Raw genomic sequence first — 17,850 nt, 5'->3', positions numbered from 1 at the left:
ATGACACACACGGTGTGACTTGTGTTTAATGGCAGCTTGCTAGTTACACTCTGGCTCTGACCATCCTTGGTTATAGTGCAGTATAACCTTAAACCACTTACCCAGTCCAAGATTCTCCCCACTTCCCTGAAACGTATTCCCTGTATTGCCCAGCTCTGGCCTGGACCCATTATTCCTCTAAGGGAATAATACAGCATGTCATCATCTTTAATACTTACCCAGACACATCAATTTACGCACACTGGATTAAGCAAGTTTATTAACTACAGAGATTGAGATTTAAGTGATGAGGCAATGAAAAGTAATGAGGCATAAGTCAGAAAGTTACATGAAAAAAAAACCAAGACAAAAATACTTAAAACTACATTAGATTCAAGCAAAATTACTCAGTCTTGCTAGGAGCATTCTGTATTTCAGGGCAGGACCCATCCCCCTTTCTAACTGGAAACTAACAGAAAGCCAGTCTCTGAAGGGAAAAAACTTCATGCTGTTCTTCACTCGGGTTATGTCTATATGGGGGAAGGTTTGGCGACAAAAGTGCTATCAATATGCAAGTCGCCAAAAGTAAAAATTGGTCAAATCAGTTTTTCTGCCTCCCATTGTCAACATTTCCTGGCCACACTGCTAGATTCCTGTTGACAGATAGAGCAAAGCAATGTGGATAACCATCCCACAGTGCAGTATTGTAAGAAGGCAGAGCTGATCTCCTCACTTCTTAGGACTCCCTCATAGCTTTGTAAGCTCTCCATACTAAGAAAGCAACGCAACATAGGAGTCTTTCCATGCAGCGGCAGTCTGCCTACTGTTGTGTTCCTCGTGCAGGGCAGAACAGAAGCACTCCAATATTTGTTCTTCGTTCCCCAAATGGAGCAGCTCACTCAGCTGTCAGATATTTCCTAGAGCTTTGAAAGGGGAGGGGCCATGCCTGCAGGCCAGCAGAGATCACAAAACATTGAACACAGCCATCAAGGTAGGCATTGTGGGATACTGGAGGAAGCCAGTACTCTCAACAAAACAAACAGCAGAGTCCACACTGGCTCTTTGTCAACAATAAAGGGAGGGAAAAAGGAAAAGCATCCAGCTCTCAAGAAACTTTTGCGTCACCAAAACTATTTTTTCCTGACAAAAGTTGCACTGCTGTGTAAACTCTCACTGCTTTGTCCCCAAAAGGCAGTTTTTGGCAACAACATGTGCCCGCGTGGACAAGTCCTAAGATGCAAGTCTTTGTCCCAGCCCCACTTTCTTGCCTAATAATGGCCAAGTGATAAGTAATGGTTCATTAAGCTTTTCTCCCCACACGACTGGGACATCAGCTTTCCCTTTGCGTTTGAGAAACTGGTTTAATCATTAGACCAGTGGTCACCAACTATCGAGATCTACAGGTAGATCTTGGAGCTTCTGACCAGTGATTTCAACTGATTTGGCTGAGAGGCCATAGTGCCAGAACTTCAGCTGCCCCTCCTCCTATTGCTGCGCATCTCTTGCCCTTTGCCTTGGAGCTGTTCCCCCCCTCCCCAACACACACACACACACACACACACACACACACACACACACTGAACCCTTCTGCTTGCTGTGCAGGACATGGGAGGAAGAAGAGGGTGCTGATATCAAGGTGCCCACCCTCCCCCCACTCTGTATCTTATCTCCACAGAACAGAGTGGGAGGGCACAACAGGACTTGGGATGGAGTTTGCTGACTGCTTTTGGGAGTGGTGCAGGGCCAGGGCAGGAGTGAGCCTGCCTTAGCCCCATTGCACTACCACCCAGGAGCTACCTGAGGTAAGCAAGGCCCAGCTGGAGCCTACATCCTGAACTCCTGACCCAGTTATGAACCTCCTCCTGCATCCCAACCCCTTACCCTAGCCCTGACCACCCCTACATCCAAATGCCCTGCCAGAGCCTGCACCTAGAACCCCCTCCTGCACCTCAACTGCCTATCCCAAGCTCATTTCAGAACTCCTCTCACACTGCAAATCCCTTCATCCAAGACCAGAGCCTGCACCCCAAGCATCTGCCCTAGCCTTGTGAAAGTGAGGAAGGAGGGAGAATGGAGTGAGCAGGGCTAGGGCCTCAGATAAGGGGCACAAAGGAGGCAGGGCAAGGGTATTTGGGTTTGAAGTAGATGTTGGATTGCACTTAAATTCAAAAAGTGATCTTGTGCTTAAAGGCTGGAGACCACTGCCCTAGCTGTAACTGGGAAATAAACTGAAATCATGGCTGAAGTGTATGTTCATAACTTTACATATAATGTTGCTAAATGCACTTTTCTGTGATATTAGTGATGAGCAAGATGTGAGGTAACTTGATAACTCAGAAACATACCTTGTATAAAGATTATTACAATAGTGTGACAGCAGTCAGTATAACAAATACAGAGCTCCTCTTTTTGCATCTTTCATCTTGAGCAATGACAATTCAATTTCATTTCTGTTCACAATCCTTTTTCACATTCTTACTGATGCTTTTTTTTAAAAAAAGACTCTGCAGGGTGGTGTTTAAAGACAACTATTTACAGTGGATTTTTTTTAAAAACTGTGAAAAAAGTTTTATTTCTCTTTAGTTGTATAAAACTTTTTTTTTTTAAATTCCAATTTGGAGACAAATTTAAAATCAATGCTATGCCTGAGAAAGGTCTCAGAAGAGCCTGCTACATCTCCTTACCCGTTCTTGAAGAAGTTCTACTACTTGTTGAATGCATTCATTCACGTCACAGGAGTCAGTTTTCAGCACTAGTTCTGGAGCCTCAGGCTTTTCATACTCTGAGTCAATGCCAGTAAAACCTGCATAAAAGAAAACAGAATTGAAAATTCATCCACATTTCAGAATGGTTCTTATAGTATTCAACTGTGGCTGTGTGGTTGTGGACAGACACACAGAGTACACAATTTTAATTTGACGCTTTTTGTATGCTTGACTTCTTTTTTTTTTTTTTTTTTAAATGAGGCCCTTTATTATTAATGCCAGATCTTTCTAAATGCAGGCATCTATGGTAAATAACAAAATATATCATGGATGAGGAAGAAGGAAAGTAGTGTTGTAAAAAGCACAATGTTCGACCATCTTGAGTTACTAGATACACACCCTTTTGGCTGACCTTACCATAAGTTGCTTTGATACTGAATGCATTGTTGAATAATCTAAGTATTTTGCTTATCTGTATTTAAGATTACAGAAATTTTTGATTCAATGAGCAACGTTCTAAAGGGCAAAACTTCAGGGTTTTTCTGGCACATTGGACTGGTTAATACAGGTGAAGTAGTTAACTGAGCTAATAAAGCCTGCGACACATGGCTACTGCACTTCTGAAGACTGTATTTACAACCCAAATCTGAGACCATATCATTTTCTCTGCCTTCTCTACTTAACATGCTACTCTGAAACAGAGGAGCTTCTAACCAATCTAGGGATGTAAGAATGGTCAATTGGTCAACTACCTGATAACCATCTGATAAACCTAGGCTTAAGTTGACTACTCGTATTTCCTGCCCTCCCACCACCTCTTACTCCCCCCCCACACACACACCCAGCCTCTATATCAGAGGCAACAAATGAGGGGGGAATCAGGAGCCAGTGCTTGGGAGCTGGTGCTGGCTTAAAAGTCAGGTCCTCCCAGCACCATCTCTGTGGTGTTTGGGGGGAGAAGCAGGGGAGGAAGAGGTGCTGCACCTCTGCCTCTTCAATGTAGTAAGAACTGGGCAGACCTACTCGGCTGCAGCTCTGCAGTTTAAATATAGTAGGAGCTGGGCTGCCTGGCTCCTCCTACATTTAAATTGCAGCGTGGCAGTGGCCCCTTATCGACTTATCGTGTATTCCTTAAACCAATCATGCCTTTCTTCCACAATCACTGCCATGTAAATCCAGGTATGTAGCAAGTAGTTTCTGACTTGATGGCTTAATTTTCTATAGAGGAAAAAAAGAGGGTGGATTCTCTGTAACTTGACGACATTGAATCAAGATTTCAGGACTTAACTCAGCAAGAAGTTATGGGTCTATTGCAGGCTCTCTTGCCTGCAACATGCAGGTGGTCAGTCTAGACCTGTGGTGTTCAACCAGCCACTACCGCAGATACTGCTATCGCGAACTACTCACCCTCAACAGGCAAATAACCACATGTGGCTTTTGGCTAACTTGTTGGACACCATGGGTCTAGACAATCACGATGGTCCCTTCTGCCCTTAAAATCTATAAGATCGAGTAACAGATACTATACAATACTGTTTTGTTTCCAAATACAGCAACAATTACTATGGCTAATGACCACAAGTTCCAGGACTACTATCCAGCAAAAAGGTATTCAATCCACTAGGATGTTTTCCAGCTTTGTTTTTTTTCCCCCCGTAGTGGGGCAGTGGAGCTTATTTGTGGTATTAAAATGCAACAAGGCATCAGTGCACAGCCATAGCTTTTTCAGCACCATAGAAATAAACTATTTATAAAAGCGATCTTCGTGATGCAGTTTTATAGAAGGAATGGCTGTGAATGTACTTTTCCATAACTTTTTTGGAAGGCCATTATTAGCATTACAGCAGTGTCTACACATGGAAACTGGATCAGGTTCCCACAGTGGTCAGTATAAATACAGAATGAAAAAAAAATTGTTCCTGCTCTTAAGAGCTTATCTTAATACAGAAGCTAGATAAAGAGTGAAAGGGGAAACAGTCACAAAGAGGCAACTTGCCCAAGGTTACACAGCAGGCTTGGGGCAGAACAGGGAAGCGAAATCAGCATTTCTGAGTCCCAGTCCAGTTTCTATTCACTGAACCATACTGCACCTTAATGAGATGTGGCCCAGAGTGTGCCTTTTTTATTTGTCCATAGACCTGATCATTACAGCATCAAAGTCGAGCATGGAAAAGGAGTAACTATACTGAAATTCACCTTTAATTTCTCCAGCCCGGGCTTTTTTGTAGAGCCCTTTGACATCTCTCTTTTCACAGACATGCAGCGGAGCATCCACGAATACTTCAAAAAAAGGCAAACTTGAACTTTCATGAATTTTTCTGGCATTGTTCCGATCCTGAATGGGAGGGAGGGGGAAGAGGGAAGGGATATTAACAGATTTTAAATACAATGTTGAAGCAGAAAAAAATATTTGAAGGACATTGGCTTACTTAAGATTGCAATCACAAAAAAAAAAAAATTGAAATTTTTCTTCCACAAAGTACAAAATACATAGGATTAGTAGGTCTACTGCTCTTTGCAAAGTAAAATTGACACTAAATTCAGAGGTTGTTTATACAGAACTGTATTTTATAACCAAATTATATATACAATGAGCTATTCTATTTCATAACTCCTAATAGTTTTGACTATGTGTTATCTCCATATTAAGAAGTTAATCTACCCGTCTCATTGAAGCCTTAAAGAGATGTCACTTACCATTGTGGCTGTACTCTCCACAACCCTCTGTAGCCAGACACAAAACCCCATCTTGTTTTTCCACGAGCCCCATCTTGTTCCCCCCCTCCCCCCCCCGAGAGCAAGAGAAAGGCAGTCAGCCTTTGATGCCCTGGGAACACAGGTTTGCTGCCTGTCCCTGACTCTACCATAAACAGAAACCAGACAGTAAATGGGCTAGCTGACGACCCGGGACCTCCCGTCGCCCTGATGGCTAGTACCAGTAATTGACACGCCTGCACTGTCCCAGGAGAGGAATCTTCGCCCATCACATACCAGAGGTGCCCATTGTCTGCATTTTCCCAGGTGTAAATTATGCTTTGCACCCTTCGTGGGAAACTTGGCATTCAAAGCCACTTTTCCTAATTGGCCATTTGAGATCAGGAAGAAGCCTACATGACCCAAGGGGTATAAAAAGAGGTTCTGCTGCCAACCCCATTTGAGCTCCAATCATCTATACCTGCTGGCAGGTATTGATTGTCTCCCGAGGTCTGTGGGACGCCCAACCTCGCCCTACTTCTTCCCGAGGGATTGAGAGAAAGACGCTGGCCACGCCAAGTCTGGAACGCAGGGGTGAGAATATATACCTGCTATGTGTCTATTTTGCATGCATTTAATAAGAGCTCAGAGAACCAAAGGGTTTCATGGTACCTGTAAGTAACTTATTAGTGTAATTTCTGTCCTGTCCTTTGTAGTGTTTGTGTTATCTGTAACACAGTAGTAGCATTTAACAACTAAGTTTACCCTGTAACAATAAATAGTAACTGTTTAAGCTTTAACCTGACTCCTTCAGTTGCTGTAACAGAACCAAGCACAATTTAAAAGAACTTCAGCCGGTCATAAGGAACTCACTGCCCTGACCGTCGGCTGACACCCTCCCTACCAAACACACACACTTTTTGGGGGGGGTTTCCACAGAACACCAGCTTTCCTTCTGCATGCACCAATTTTGAGTAGGCTCAATAGACTATTTTACACAGCTCAAAATACCACACACTCATTTTACAAATATGGTCCTGCTGAAAGACTTCCAATCATTAGTCATCATTAAAAAAACCAAATCATTCAAATATTAAATCTAGATTTCTTGCTCCCTAGATAAATATACATAGTGCATGCGTGTGCGTATTTTTCTCATCTCCAGAATTTCTGGCCTGCTACAGAATCCTGAACTATCCAAACTATTCTTTAAAAAACACTGCCCAAAGAAATACTGATGTAATTTTCACTTTGAAATTGTCATATTATAATCATCATGCATAAAACTATTTTTGAAGACGCTCCCTGCTGTCCCTTCACCAACTCTCTCCCTTTCAAGTTCATTGAGTCAATTTCCACGGACACAGTGAAATTCTTCACAGTATAAAATGAGCACACACATTTAGTCTGTATTTCCAAAAAGCCACATCTAAATACACATGCAAAACCACATTCAACAATAAACTGAACAAGTTGAACAGTTACCTACGCTGCATACTCAACTACATATTCTGCTTGCACAATTTAGGCCCAATTTTTAGAAGTAAAGGCTATGATATATATTTGGAAGTGGGGGAAGGAGGTTTTAACAAATGAATTGTCACCTACAGTTGTGTCTTTAAGGCAACTCAAAGGAAATTGAAGCTTGCATACTACAATTTTATACTACAGTGAAAGCTTTGTTGTCCGGCACTCTGTTAACCAGAAAACTTTGTTAACCAGCATTGCTCCCAGCCACAATACTGTCATATCTTCAGGCGCACAGCGGTTTACCATTATTGGCTTAACAAGTACTAATCATCTTTAACTCAAAACAGAAATGAGAGAATTGCCTCACACTACAAAACTACCAATATTAAAAACTTGAGTTTTACTATTATTGTCCGCTGGTTTTTCCTAGGTTGATGGGACCCTCAGATACCCAGAATTTTTAGATAACCAGAATGCCCTAATCCCTGAGCGTGCCGGATAACACAGGTTTTACTGTATATTCATCAGCTCAGAAAGGCTAAATGAAAGATGCCTAGAGCTCAATTTTTTTCCCTTGAGTGGCACTAACGCATGTTTTCTTCAGTGAGACTGCCGATATAACATTCTTGGGACAGCAAAACTAAATGCATCCTGTAGCAACATAAATATTTATCAGGACAATATGTTTACCTGGGTATAGGGGGAGATAAAACTAGTGATGCACACCAGACCAGCATCTGCAAACAACTTAGCAACCTCAGCAATACGTCGGACATTTTCTTCCCTGTCTTCAGGACTGAAGCCCAGATTCTTATTAAGGCCTTGGCGAATATTGTCACCATCCAATGTGTAGCATGGAATGTCGTGGCACACTAAATACTCCTCCAGTGCCATACTAACTGTGGTCTTCCCAGCACCGGACAACCCTAAATTAGTCAAAAACAAAATACAATCTTGGATCAATTCACCATTCAACTGTCACCACTTAAGGAACTAGGAGAAAAAATATAAATGTCATCTACTTCCTCTATTTATATTTAGTCACTCTCTCATGCCCCTCAATATTTTTAAGCACATGAAGGAAAACTTAACAAGAGTCTATATGAATAGGTGCTCCATGGTCTACAACAAGAAACTGTTGATTGCACTGTTAATTCTTCCTTCCAGACTTTGACTACTGAGAGAAATACCAGACAGATTAAACACTGCTCACACACCAGCAACATCTATGGATCCAACAAGAATTCAGTTTCGATTGTGCTGTCCAAACAAGTAAAACAGAGATGGCTCATCTTCAGAACATTCTGAAGCATTCCCCCTCCAGTTTTAAAATCATGTCTTATGTTGTGCACAGATATAGCCTTAAACTTTTTTTGTATTTCAAACACTTAGTGAGATTTTCAAAAGCAAAGATGCGCCTTTAACACATGTCCCACGGAGAGTCTTACGCTTTTTTCACTTGCCACTTTTGAAAAATCCTATCTTTTAATAGTGCAGCTTCAAGATTTTTCTGAAGCAGCCTCTCCAACTCTATCTGGAGCCTAATCAGGCAACAAAGGGCCAATTTCATCCTGTGATTACTTTAAAAAAAAAAATCAATCCTTTTGCCTCTGGTTTTCCGCTAAGTCTGCCTACCTAGGTTCTTAGAATCGGCCATACTTATATTTGAAGGTGGCAGAGGAAACTCACATCATTCCCTGAGGCAAATTTCTAGTACTAAGTCACCAGAACTATCAGTCCATCATCTTGGGGTACATGATTTCCATTCATATTCTTTTTCTAGCTTTCTGTTCCCACAGACCTTAATCCTCCCTTTCTCCTCTTCCTCAACAATTTCAAAACTGAGGTCAAGCTGTCATTATGGAAGCAGCTACCTGGAAAGGTGGTCAAGTAGGCAGCTAAGCATAAGTTCTTATTGCAGCTGTCTGGAAGAGGTGTTTCCAGAATTTGAAGATTATCACTAATGCCGATCAAGGCTGGTGTGCAGTGGTGTAGAGATGGGGAGAACAGGGGCATCAAGCTATTACCCAAAAAGTGAACAGGATATAGCAGACAGCACTTCAAATGTGTTGCTTGCCTCTCTGGCTGACATTTTTTCTCTTTTGTCCTTATCAAACCTTTCACACAAGCTTTATTTATACCAGGGAAAGTTCCCATGATACAAATACAATTTGTCCCCCCTAAGACTATAGCACCACACCTTTTGTCCATCCACAAAAGTGATCCAAACTGTTAACAAGTAGGGTAAATTACTGTTTTATTTACTTTTTATCACTTCAGCCTTTAAAAACTCCACATCAGAGAGTTAATTTAAAGGTCTGGTAACACTGCCATATATTTCAATAAATAAATGAAATAACTAGTCACCTAGCACAGGATTTGGGAAACATGCACCCAAAAAAGCAGCATTTCTCTTTCCTCCCACAATTTCTTTTATTCCTGGTCATCTGACAAATACAGCTTAAAACGATGACCAGAAGCCCCACTGGTCAGCACTCAGCCAAAGTGCATTCAAACAGATGGGCTTTGCCTTGCACCTGCAACGCCTACGGGCTCAGGTTGGGTTGTCTTAGTCCAAAGAGAGGTCAAAGTGAGAAAATACCAAAGAAAAATGGCCCTTATAGACAATGCTTAGCCAGTAGCCCCCTGCCTTATTCCCGGCCCGGTCTGTCTTTTTATTTTTAATCAGAGGATCGAGCTCAAGAACCTGAGCTGATTGCAACTGTGGAACCAGGAGCCCACCTCTACCCATACCATAAATAGACAGGAATCATGCCAAGCCACTTAGGACCTTGTAGGTCAAAAGCCAACACCTTGAACTTCACTCTGAATCCAAAGGGCCGCCAGTGCAGTTTCCACAGCAACAGTAACTCTCTGAAAGCGCCACTTAAACAGTGCGCTGTATACTGAGCCTAGTTATACTTGCAGATGGATGTTGTGCAAGTGTAAATCGTTCAACAAGACCTCTCAAACGTGCAGCAATATACTAGCAGCCTTTTAAAATTCCTCTAACAAACTTCTTCTGGGAGCTGTGCTAGGAAGAGAGGGATAAATACTCAGACAAATTTGCAACTGAAGCCCTTTAGAAAAGTGGTAAGTGTGAACATAAAGTAAACGTGTAGGGATATAAGCACTGACACATTTGGGTTTAAACCATTGCAGTACAATGGGTTTATTTACATATAATTCAACTCTCATCTAGAAAACCTCAGCAACATAGGTAATACACTTCTTTAATAATGAGTATGATAACTCAATCAATACTTTAAGAGGGACAGAAACCCAAAGTCAGAGTAAAGGAAACGTTAAAAAAAAGGTTTAAAGAGACATATGAGAGAAAGAATGATTCAACAGTGCCATTTGAAATATTCTGAGGAAAGCTCTTGATTGTGGCATGGTGCAGTCTTATGTACACAAACATAAGCTGATATTCGGCCTACTCAAAATCACGTTCAAAGCAAAAAAAAAAAAAAAAAAAAATTTTGTCTGCCCTGAAGTCATTTCCTGCAAGCCTGACCAAGACCCCACTGCACATATTTAGAGAAAAACTTTTGCTCTTCTACACAAACATGTTTTAGGAGACCCGTGATCCAGGGAACCCTTCCCCTTTCCAAAAACTTCTTTTCAACAAAACAAAAATGGACTGAATATCTTCTTTTACAGACAACTCTAAACTCTCTTTAGGACATAAGCAAACCTTTCTCTACCCTGTGAAATTTCTTGAACATAAGCAAACCTTCCCTGCCCATACATTATCAGTAGACTTTTTGGTTTAATTTAAGCCTCGTACCCACATTTAGCAAGAAAAAGTTGATATGAAGAAAAGGGAAAATAGAATTTTCACACAAAAATGAAGAAAAGCTTCATAAATCCATGCATAAGGCTTGGTTGTGCTGTACCTGTTAACCAGACTGTGCAGCCGCGAAAGCCGCCTCTTGTCCCCACCACTTGGCCTCTCTTGCTCCTGCTGACATGATGAGCTTGATAAGTGACATTGGTAGCTCTCTGCATTCCCTGTAGGTAACACAGTTGATTAGGTTAAGTTATTCACACATACAAAGTTGAGACTGGCAGGCAAACCAATAAAAGCAAAGAGAATATACAATAGATTCTCAGCTGCATAAAGCCAAAGGGCACAAAGCAAGTCAAACAGACCACCTGTGTGGACCACATACAGTATTATACTCCCCATTTTCCACCACTGGAGTGTCTGGCTAGTCAATTACTGCAATAAATTGGATTGGCTAAAATTACAAGGTTGGGTTCTAAAACCTTCTTATTTAGGTAATTAGAAAAATCAGATTCTTGCAGCAGTACTGTAAATTCTTTAGAGGAGAAACTATTCTCACAGTTCCCATTATAGGGCTTACCGTTGGCTCTTTTCTAAATTTCTCTAAAAGGGGCCCTTTCCCCTGCAAATTGTGGTCTGATTTCCAGTTTCGCACTCAAACATCTAGCTCATCATGCCATTCGGTAAAACTTTCAACCTTCTGTAAAAGGTAACCTGAAGTTTAACAAATAGTATTTCCACTCAGTTGTATGTACTGAAAGACCCTGATCAACTTATTTAAAAAGCATTCATTATGACTATTTCCAGTAGCACCCACAATGTCATCCTCCTTATCTCTGTCCAAAAGCCCTCAATGCACTCAGTGTCAAAATTAGCTTTCAAAATAAAGGACCCAGGACAGACTATTGCAGTGCTTCCATTGCTGGCTCTCCCAAACTGAAGCAGAAGTCAGATCGGTTTTCCCTAGTGTTCCAGAGAAAGCTGTAGGCAGCAGTAAGTGACAGAGAACAGGTCATTGTCATTCTGCTGCTTGAAAGAATTGTGAAGTGTAGCAGAAAGAAGCACTGCAGCCATTCACTAGGGAGAACAACTGGCCAAGGATAAATTAGCAGAGACACTCCACAACCAGAAAGCTGAGGGAGTGAAGGGATGACACAACCCCCCCGCTGTGGGTATACTTCCAGTGGCAACACTCAATGTCAGGAAATCTTAAGATTTCCAAAGACACCACCTTGTTACAAATCCCAGAATACACTCCTTTCCTAACAGCGTGACTCATTTTTCATTTTGCAGGTCACGTTTAAACCCAAAAGGCTCAATCCTATTTCCTCTCAAGTAAATGACAAAACCCCCGTAACTCTAAACAAACTAGATCTTCTAAACAATCTCGAGAGCAACTATTAGTATAAGTTGCACTGAGATTCAATGGTTTTGTTAATTTGTTCTCAACTGAGCATAATTGGGTTTTGATGTAATACAAATGTGCCTAATCTAGACAGTCTATCACCAAATTGTGCAGCTAGTGCTACAGAAAATAGAATTATGAATAGTGAATGATTCACAGTAACCTCAGGAGCTCTAGCACCGCTAGCCTAAATAATGGAAAGTAACATCCATTTCTGTACTGCATCTAACCCTAGTTTATTTTGCCCTCTATGCTCGGCATGTTGCATTATGTTTGACAAACTATGATTCTCTAGAAAAAACTTAAAAAGACAACAAATGGTCCTGCAACACATTAGACCAGAACTGGGCAAAATACGGCTCAGGGGCAAGATCTGACCCACTAAGCCAGTGTCTCTCAACCTTTTTATAAGTACCCCCTTTAAAAGGGGTAAGTATAAGTACCCGAACACGTACAGTTGTCAGACACACAACATTTTTTTCTAGCATTGCAACACATTTGTTTAAACACCTTAATCGTAGCCAGGTGGGCGATTACATTTTTGGGTGTAAAAAGTCCAAAAATAATGAAGTGTTGTAAAACATAAAACAAAAATTTAGTTTTCTTCAAATTTCAGGAGTGTTGACATACTCACACCCAGACTTCTGCGGCTCACTGCATTGCAGGGAGGGGAAGGCTTTGTGTGATCTACCTGCCCCCAGCCCAATCCTCAGCTCCTATCATCTGGAAACAAGCAGCCTGTAGGAGCTGAGACAGTGGCCTGGGGGATGGGGACAGTGCAAGACACACACATGGAGGGAGCAACTTGCAGTTTTAAGCATCTGGGGCTGCAGCAGGCAGGGAGCCCAGCCTGCCTTGGGGATGCTGCAGGGCTGCTGGCTTGGAGGTGCCTGCCTCTAGCAGCCCTTCCCCTCCCATACCCCATCTCTCTCCCCCCCAAGTCATTATCCAAACCTCTGCACCCCCCCGCCCCACATCAAAACTCCCTCCCAGACCCTGTACCCCCTCAAACATCCCTTCCCCCATGCCAGAATCCTCTCCTGCATCCAGACATCCTCTTAGACTCTGCACCCCAATCCCCTTCCCCAGGTCACCATCTGTAGTCTGCACTCCCTTTTCCCCTTCTCCCAGGTCACAATTCCTTTCCAGACTTTGCACCCCCTCCGAAAACCCCTCCCCCAGGCCAGAATCCTCTCCTGCACCCATACCCCTCCCTGACCATACACCCCAATCCCCTGACCCAGGTTACAATCCCCTCCTTTGCCCCAACTCCCTCTCAGACCTCACACCATCTCCTGCATCCCAGTCCCTTACTCCCTGCGCCCTTCTGCACCCAACCTCTATCCTAGATCCCACATCTCCTCCACAGAAAAGTGTAGCCCTTAACCACTTTCCAAAATCTTGGAGTGGGCCCCCCCACCAAAAGTTATTGCCCAATCCTGTCTTACAGACTAACAAAAATATAGATAGTATCATGTCCACTCCGTATGGCTGAAGAAGGAAAGGATTGGGAGAACTGACATAGACTTCTGTATTCAGCTTGATTTTTGGCAAAGAATTTTCAACATTGGTACACTTGGCAGATTTAAATACCTCCAGAACAAAAGGGTTTTTAAATAATTCTGTGGCCATGTTTTCCAGCTGACCTCAAGGCACCAGACATTTACCAAGCATATGAGTCAGGGAGGTAGGTGAAAAACCAACCAGCTAGTAACAGCACAAAGAAAGAGCAGAGTAAGATATGAGGCAATGGCTACCAGCCTGATCTGCAGCACCAACGTACATTTGAATTTTTAAATGAAAGTTTGAATTCCACTCTTACTGTTCAGAATCTTTCCGTTTCCATGCAATATTTCCATTCAAACAGTAAGCAAATAGGTTTCCCCAATTCTTGTTCTGCCTGCCTGCAGAAGTTAACAAGGAGGCTTTTATAAAGCTACAAGCACTGTATTAAGTCAGTAACCACACAACTTTGGAATAGATTCAAGAGACAAACAAGTTCAGGTACATATAACAAATTAGAGATGTGCCAGTAAACTAATTGGCTAGACTCACTTCCTGATTTAAAAGAAGAAAAAAATACATTTGGAGCTCACACTGCAGTAAAGAACAAGATTATTCATTCAGTACTGCCCACCCAGTTACATTTCACAGAATAAACCATTCACTTGAGAAAGAGTAAATGTTCCAACTTCTATAAATATTGATTTTCCAGAAAAAAAATGTATATACCACTGATACAGAAAATCTAGGACATCCCAGAAATATTACATTCCTTCATCACAAAGACAAAAAAAACAAGCAAATCCCAGTCCTAATGTTTGAAAACAATGTTCTTTGTTAAGGAATATGTCTCAGGGAAGCATGTAACATACATTTACTATCTTAAGTAAACATTTGTAATAGCTGCCCATTATCTAAAGTGAGATTTTCTATAGCATATAAGTCACTAATGGTCAGTAAGCACATCTAGACTGCCCGAGGCTTTCGAAAGAAGATATGCAAATTTGGCACAAATTTACGCATCTTCTTCCAATCCCATTTCTGGAAGAGTTTTTCGGGGGAAAAAAATCAGTCTAGATGCAGTTCTTTCAGGGAAAAAAATCCCTTTTTTGAAAGAACCCTTCTTCCTAAAAAAGTGTGTACAGGGTGATTTCAAACGGTGAGGTGTACAGGGTTATTTCAAAAGGTGTTTCCCCTCCACCCCGAAAGAACCGTGTCTAGACTGCTTTTTTCCCCAAATATCTCTTCCGAAAACAGGATCAGAAGATATGCAAATTTGTGCTGAATTTGCATATCTTCTTTCAAAAGCCGCAGGCAATCTAGATATGTCCTAAGACTTGCGCTCTTATGTTAGTTTGGTGCTTTTGGAAATCCCACATTTGAGACCTCAAAGTTAAGCAAAACAATATTATGTTGTACCAGTTGCCAATATGCCCTGAGCACCCCCGCATCCAAACACCCTCCCAGAGTCTGCACCTAAAACCCCCTCCAACATCCCAACTGCCTGCCCCAAGAGCAGCTCAGAGCCCTGCTCGCACTCCAAACCCCTAAATCCAAGATCAGAGTCTGCACCCCAACCCTTTGCCCCATCCTGATGAAAGTAAGTGAGGAAGGGAGGAAGACAGAGTGAGCAGGGGCAGGGCCTCAGAGAAGGGGTGGGAAGGAGGTGGGGCAATGATATTTAAATTTGAGTAGATCTTGGATTGCACTTAAATGTGAAAAGTGATCTCTTGCTCAAAAAGGTTGGAGACCACTGATCTAGCACATACAGGTGAACTTAATAGCATTTGCATCTTTACCTTTGCAGGTCAGTCACATCAACACAGTTTTAAGTGTTCATCAGTACTACAGAAAACTCAACAAATGTACACCGACAATTGATATTAGCCATTTTAATGATTTTAAAAACATTCCTAAAATTACACGACACTGAGGCACATTTGCCATTGACCCATTTAGACTATATAAGCAAGTTATACAACCTTAAACTCAACAGAAATGGGGAAGGATGGTATTAAAATCCCAGATGATACACAAACATTGCAGGGGATGTTTTTGTTTATTAAAAAAACCCACACCAAACAATGCACTAACTAGGGGGAAATTGAAACTGACTATAAAACAGAGGTAAATGACTAGTTTGTTACATTTCATCTCAGTTCAACAAAAGACCAGCATGGTCAGTGGTGAGTAGGTTTTAGAAGAAATGTTTCAAAAACATATGGAGATATTAGTAACTTGAGTTTTTTTAATATTTCATTTTAACTAGTATTTTCTGCTGCTGCCCAGAATGTCATAAAATACTAGGTAAACATGCTTTTAATTCATTCATGCATAAGCCCAATGCTGTCAGAGTGTCTTCCTACCCTAGAAGCCTGAAAACAAACAGCTTAAGAGCAAAAGATTAAAATATTTCATATGCTCCTTATTCCTTTTGACACAGAATTAAGAACTTCCAACAACTGAATCTAATAAGTTAGTATGGCAACATCTTACAGGCACGTTTTGACCAGAAGTATTATCTCTAAAAACTAAAGGAAAGATTTGAACACTACACAATTTAGCAACAGAGTTCCGACTTATTTTGTCTAACATTCACCAGGTCCTACAGAAACAGGTAATGGCTTTCAATGTCGAAGTTTCCTTACCAAATGAATATACAGGAAACTACAAACCACTACTCTGGCAATAGCTGCTTGATTATTTCTACAATATTAATGGTACCATAAGAGATACACAATATTTTATTATGACAAGGAATATGCCCCAGCTCTTCTTCTCACAGCTGATTAAATACAGCACTTTTTTCAGAATCTCAATGATTTTTCACATGCTCTTAAGGAAGGCCTCTTCTTTCTCTGAGTTTTCTAGTCTTTGGCCTGCACTGTAAATTGATCTGCCCATGTGCCAGTACCTCGATGAATAAGAACCATGGTTTTCGTTGTTTGGCTTAAAAAAAAAAATCTTACTTTGACAGCTTTCCATTTAGCCACCACATTACAAAGAACCTCAGTCTTTAGCTGCCCCGCATTTATGAATGGTTACTTTGTACACTGAATTCTTCATTTTCCCCTCTTCCAACATATCTGAAGCAGAGACACCAAGGTGCAAAAGACAGAAGTGAAACCTTGAAATCAGCATTTTTCCCCATGCAACCCCCCTCCCCTTTTGTCCCCCAGAGCCCAACTTTCAAAACATAAAAGGATCCACAAAGGCAGAAACCCAGGGAGAGGGGAGATGTGCTGGTACCCTGTCTCACTCGCTTAGGGGAGGCAAACTTTCATGGGTATATTCATTTTAAGGGAGCATTTACCATCTCTCCCCTGGGTAAGGAAGATGCCGACGTTACAATGAGACAATTCACAATCCCATTGCACCATCACACCCTGCCCATTGCACCGTGCCCCATCCATGTACCACGCTTCCAAGTCACCCTTGCTGGAAACACCCCCAACACCTTCTAATCCTCCCCCCCCCCACATACACACCGTGCGCATCCTCCCTCCCCGCCCCTCACCTTTTGCAAACTGCAGACCCAGCCCGTGCAAGGCGCGAGCTAGACCCTCGCCCCAGGCGGCTGGTGCAGCTGCCTCGCTAGAGCTCAGCAACCAGGTCTGCAGCCCAGCCCAGCCCAGCCCTGCCACATCAGCACAGGCGGAGCGCGAGCCGCCAGCTTCCCCGCGTCTCTCCCGCCTCCCCCGGCCGGCGCTCACCCAGCTCTGCACCGCGTTGCTCAGCTTGACTTTCTTGCTCTGGCTCCCGGGCCGTTCCATCACCAGGGAGGGGCGTGGGAGGGGGGAGGAAGGAGGGTTCCAAACAGCAACCCCGGGGCGTAGGGGCGGAGAAGAGACTCTTCGGATGCTGCCGCTCGCGCGCTCAGAACCAGCTTGCGTCGCTGAAGGGGAGGGGCTGACGCGCGCCGCCAGCCTCCCGCTACGCACCGGGGGCGGGGAGAGAGAGGGGGGGTGCGCGACTGCGTCATGCGCAAGGAGCGGATTGCACCGTGACAGACAAGAGGGAGGGGGTGGACTAGGAGTCGGCGCTTCCGGTGTCGCCGCTCTAGCCTGGCGGCTCATCTTCGCTCGTTTGTCCCCGAGAGGGGGGCGGCGCAAGTCTCACGCAAGCCGCAGGGTCTCGAGCTGAGGTCCTCCAGCTCCCCCCCTCCCTGCTTGGCTGTGTGGAGACGGGGCCTGCCTCGCGCTCTCTGCACGGGGGCAGCCCATTGCCCTCCCCTGGCCAAGGCCCCTCGCTGGGACACGGGCAGTGGAGCCCGCTCAGTGGAGCCCTGGGGGGGTCCCCATGAG

General features: G+C 43.0%; 1 protein-coding gene across 2 annotated transcripts in view; it reads right to left on the bottom strand.

Moving 5' to 3' along the window:
• The window catches only part of PAPSS1 (3'-phosphoadenosine 5'-phosphosulfate synthase 1), a 59,386-nt gene extending 41,915 nt beyond the window's left edge, over positions 1 to 17,471 (bottom strand). The window contains exons 1-5 of one of the 2 annotated variants that reach the window (XM_006119302.5): positions 17,260 to 17,471; positions 10,748 to 10,862; positions 7,539 to 7,774; positions 4,881 to 5,019; positions 2,664 to 2,782 (exon numbers count right to left, since the gene is read on the bottom strand). In XM_006119302.5, the coding sequence (XP_006119364.2) occupies positions 2,664 to 2,782; positions 4,881 to 5,019; positions 7,539 to 7,774; positions 10,748 to 10,862; positions 17,260 to 17,319 (669 nt within the window). In that variant the 5' untranslated portion in view covers positions 17,320 to 17,471. Of the gene's footprint in view, positions 1 to 2,663; positions 2,783 to 4,880; positions 5,020 to 7,538; positions 7,775 to 10,747; positions 10,863 to 17,063; positions 17,223 to 17,259 lie in introns of those variants that run through there. The other variant, XM_006119303.5, reaches the window with a different exon arrangement.
• Positions 17,472 to 17,850: the final 379 nt, after the last annotated feature.

Source organism: Pelodiscus sinensis, chromosome 4 (genome assembly GCF_052426305.1).
Source record: "Pelodiscus sinensis isolate ZL-2025 chromosome 4, ASM5242630v1, whole genome shotgun sequence".
NCBI lineage: Eukaryota > Metazoa > Chordata > Testudines > Trionychidae > Pelodiscus > Pelodiscus sinensis.
Note: the sequence above shows the minus strand (reverse complement) of the source record. Positions and strands in the feature narration are given on the sequence as shown.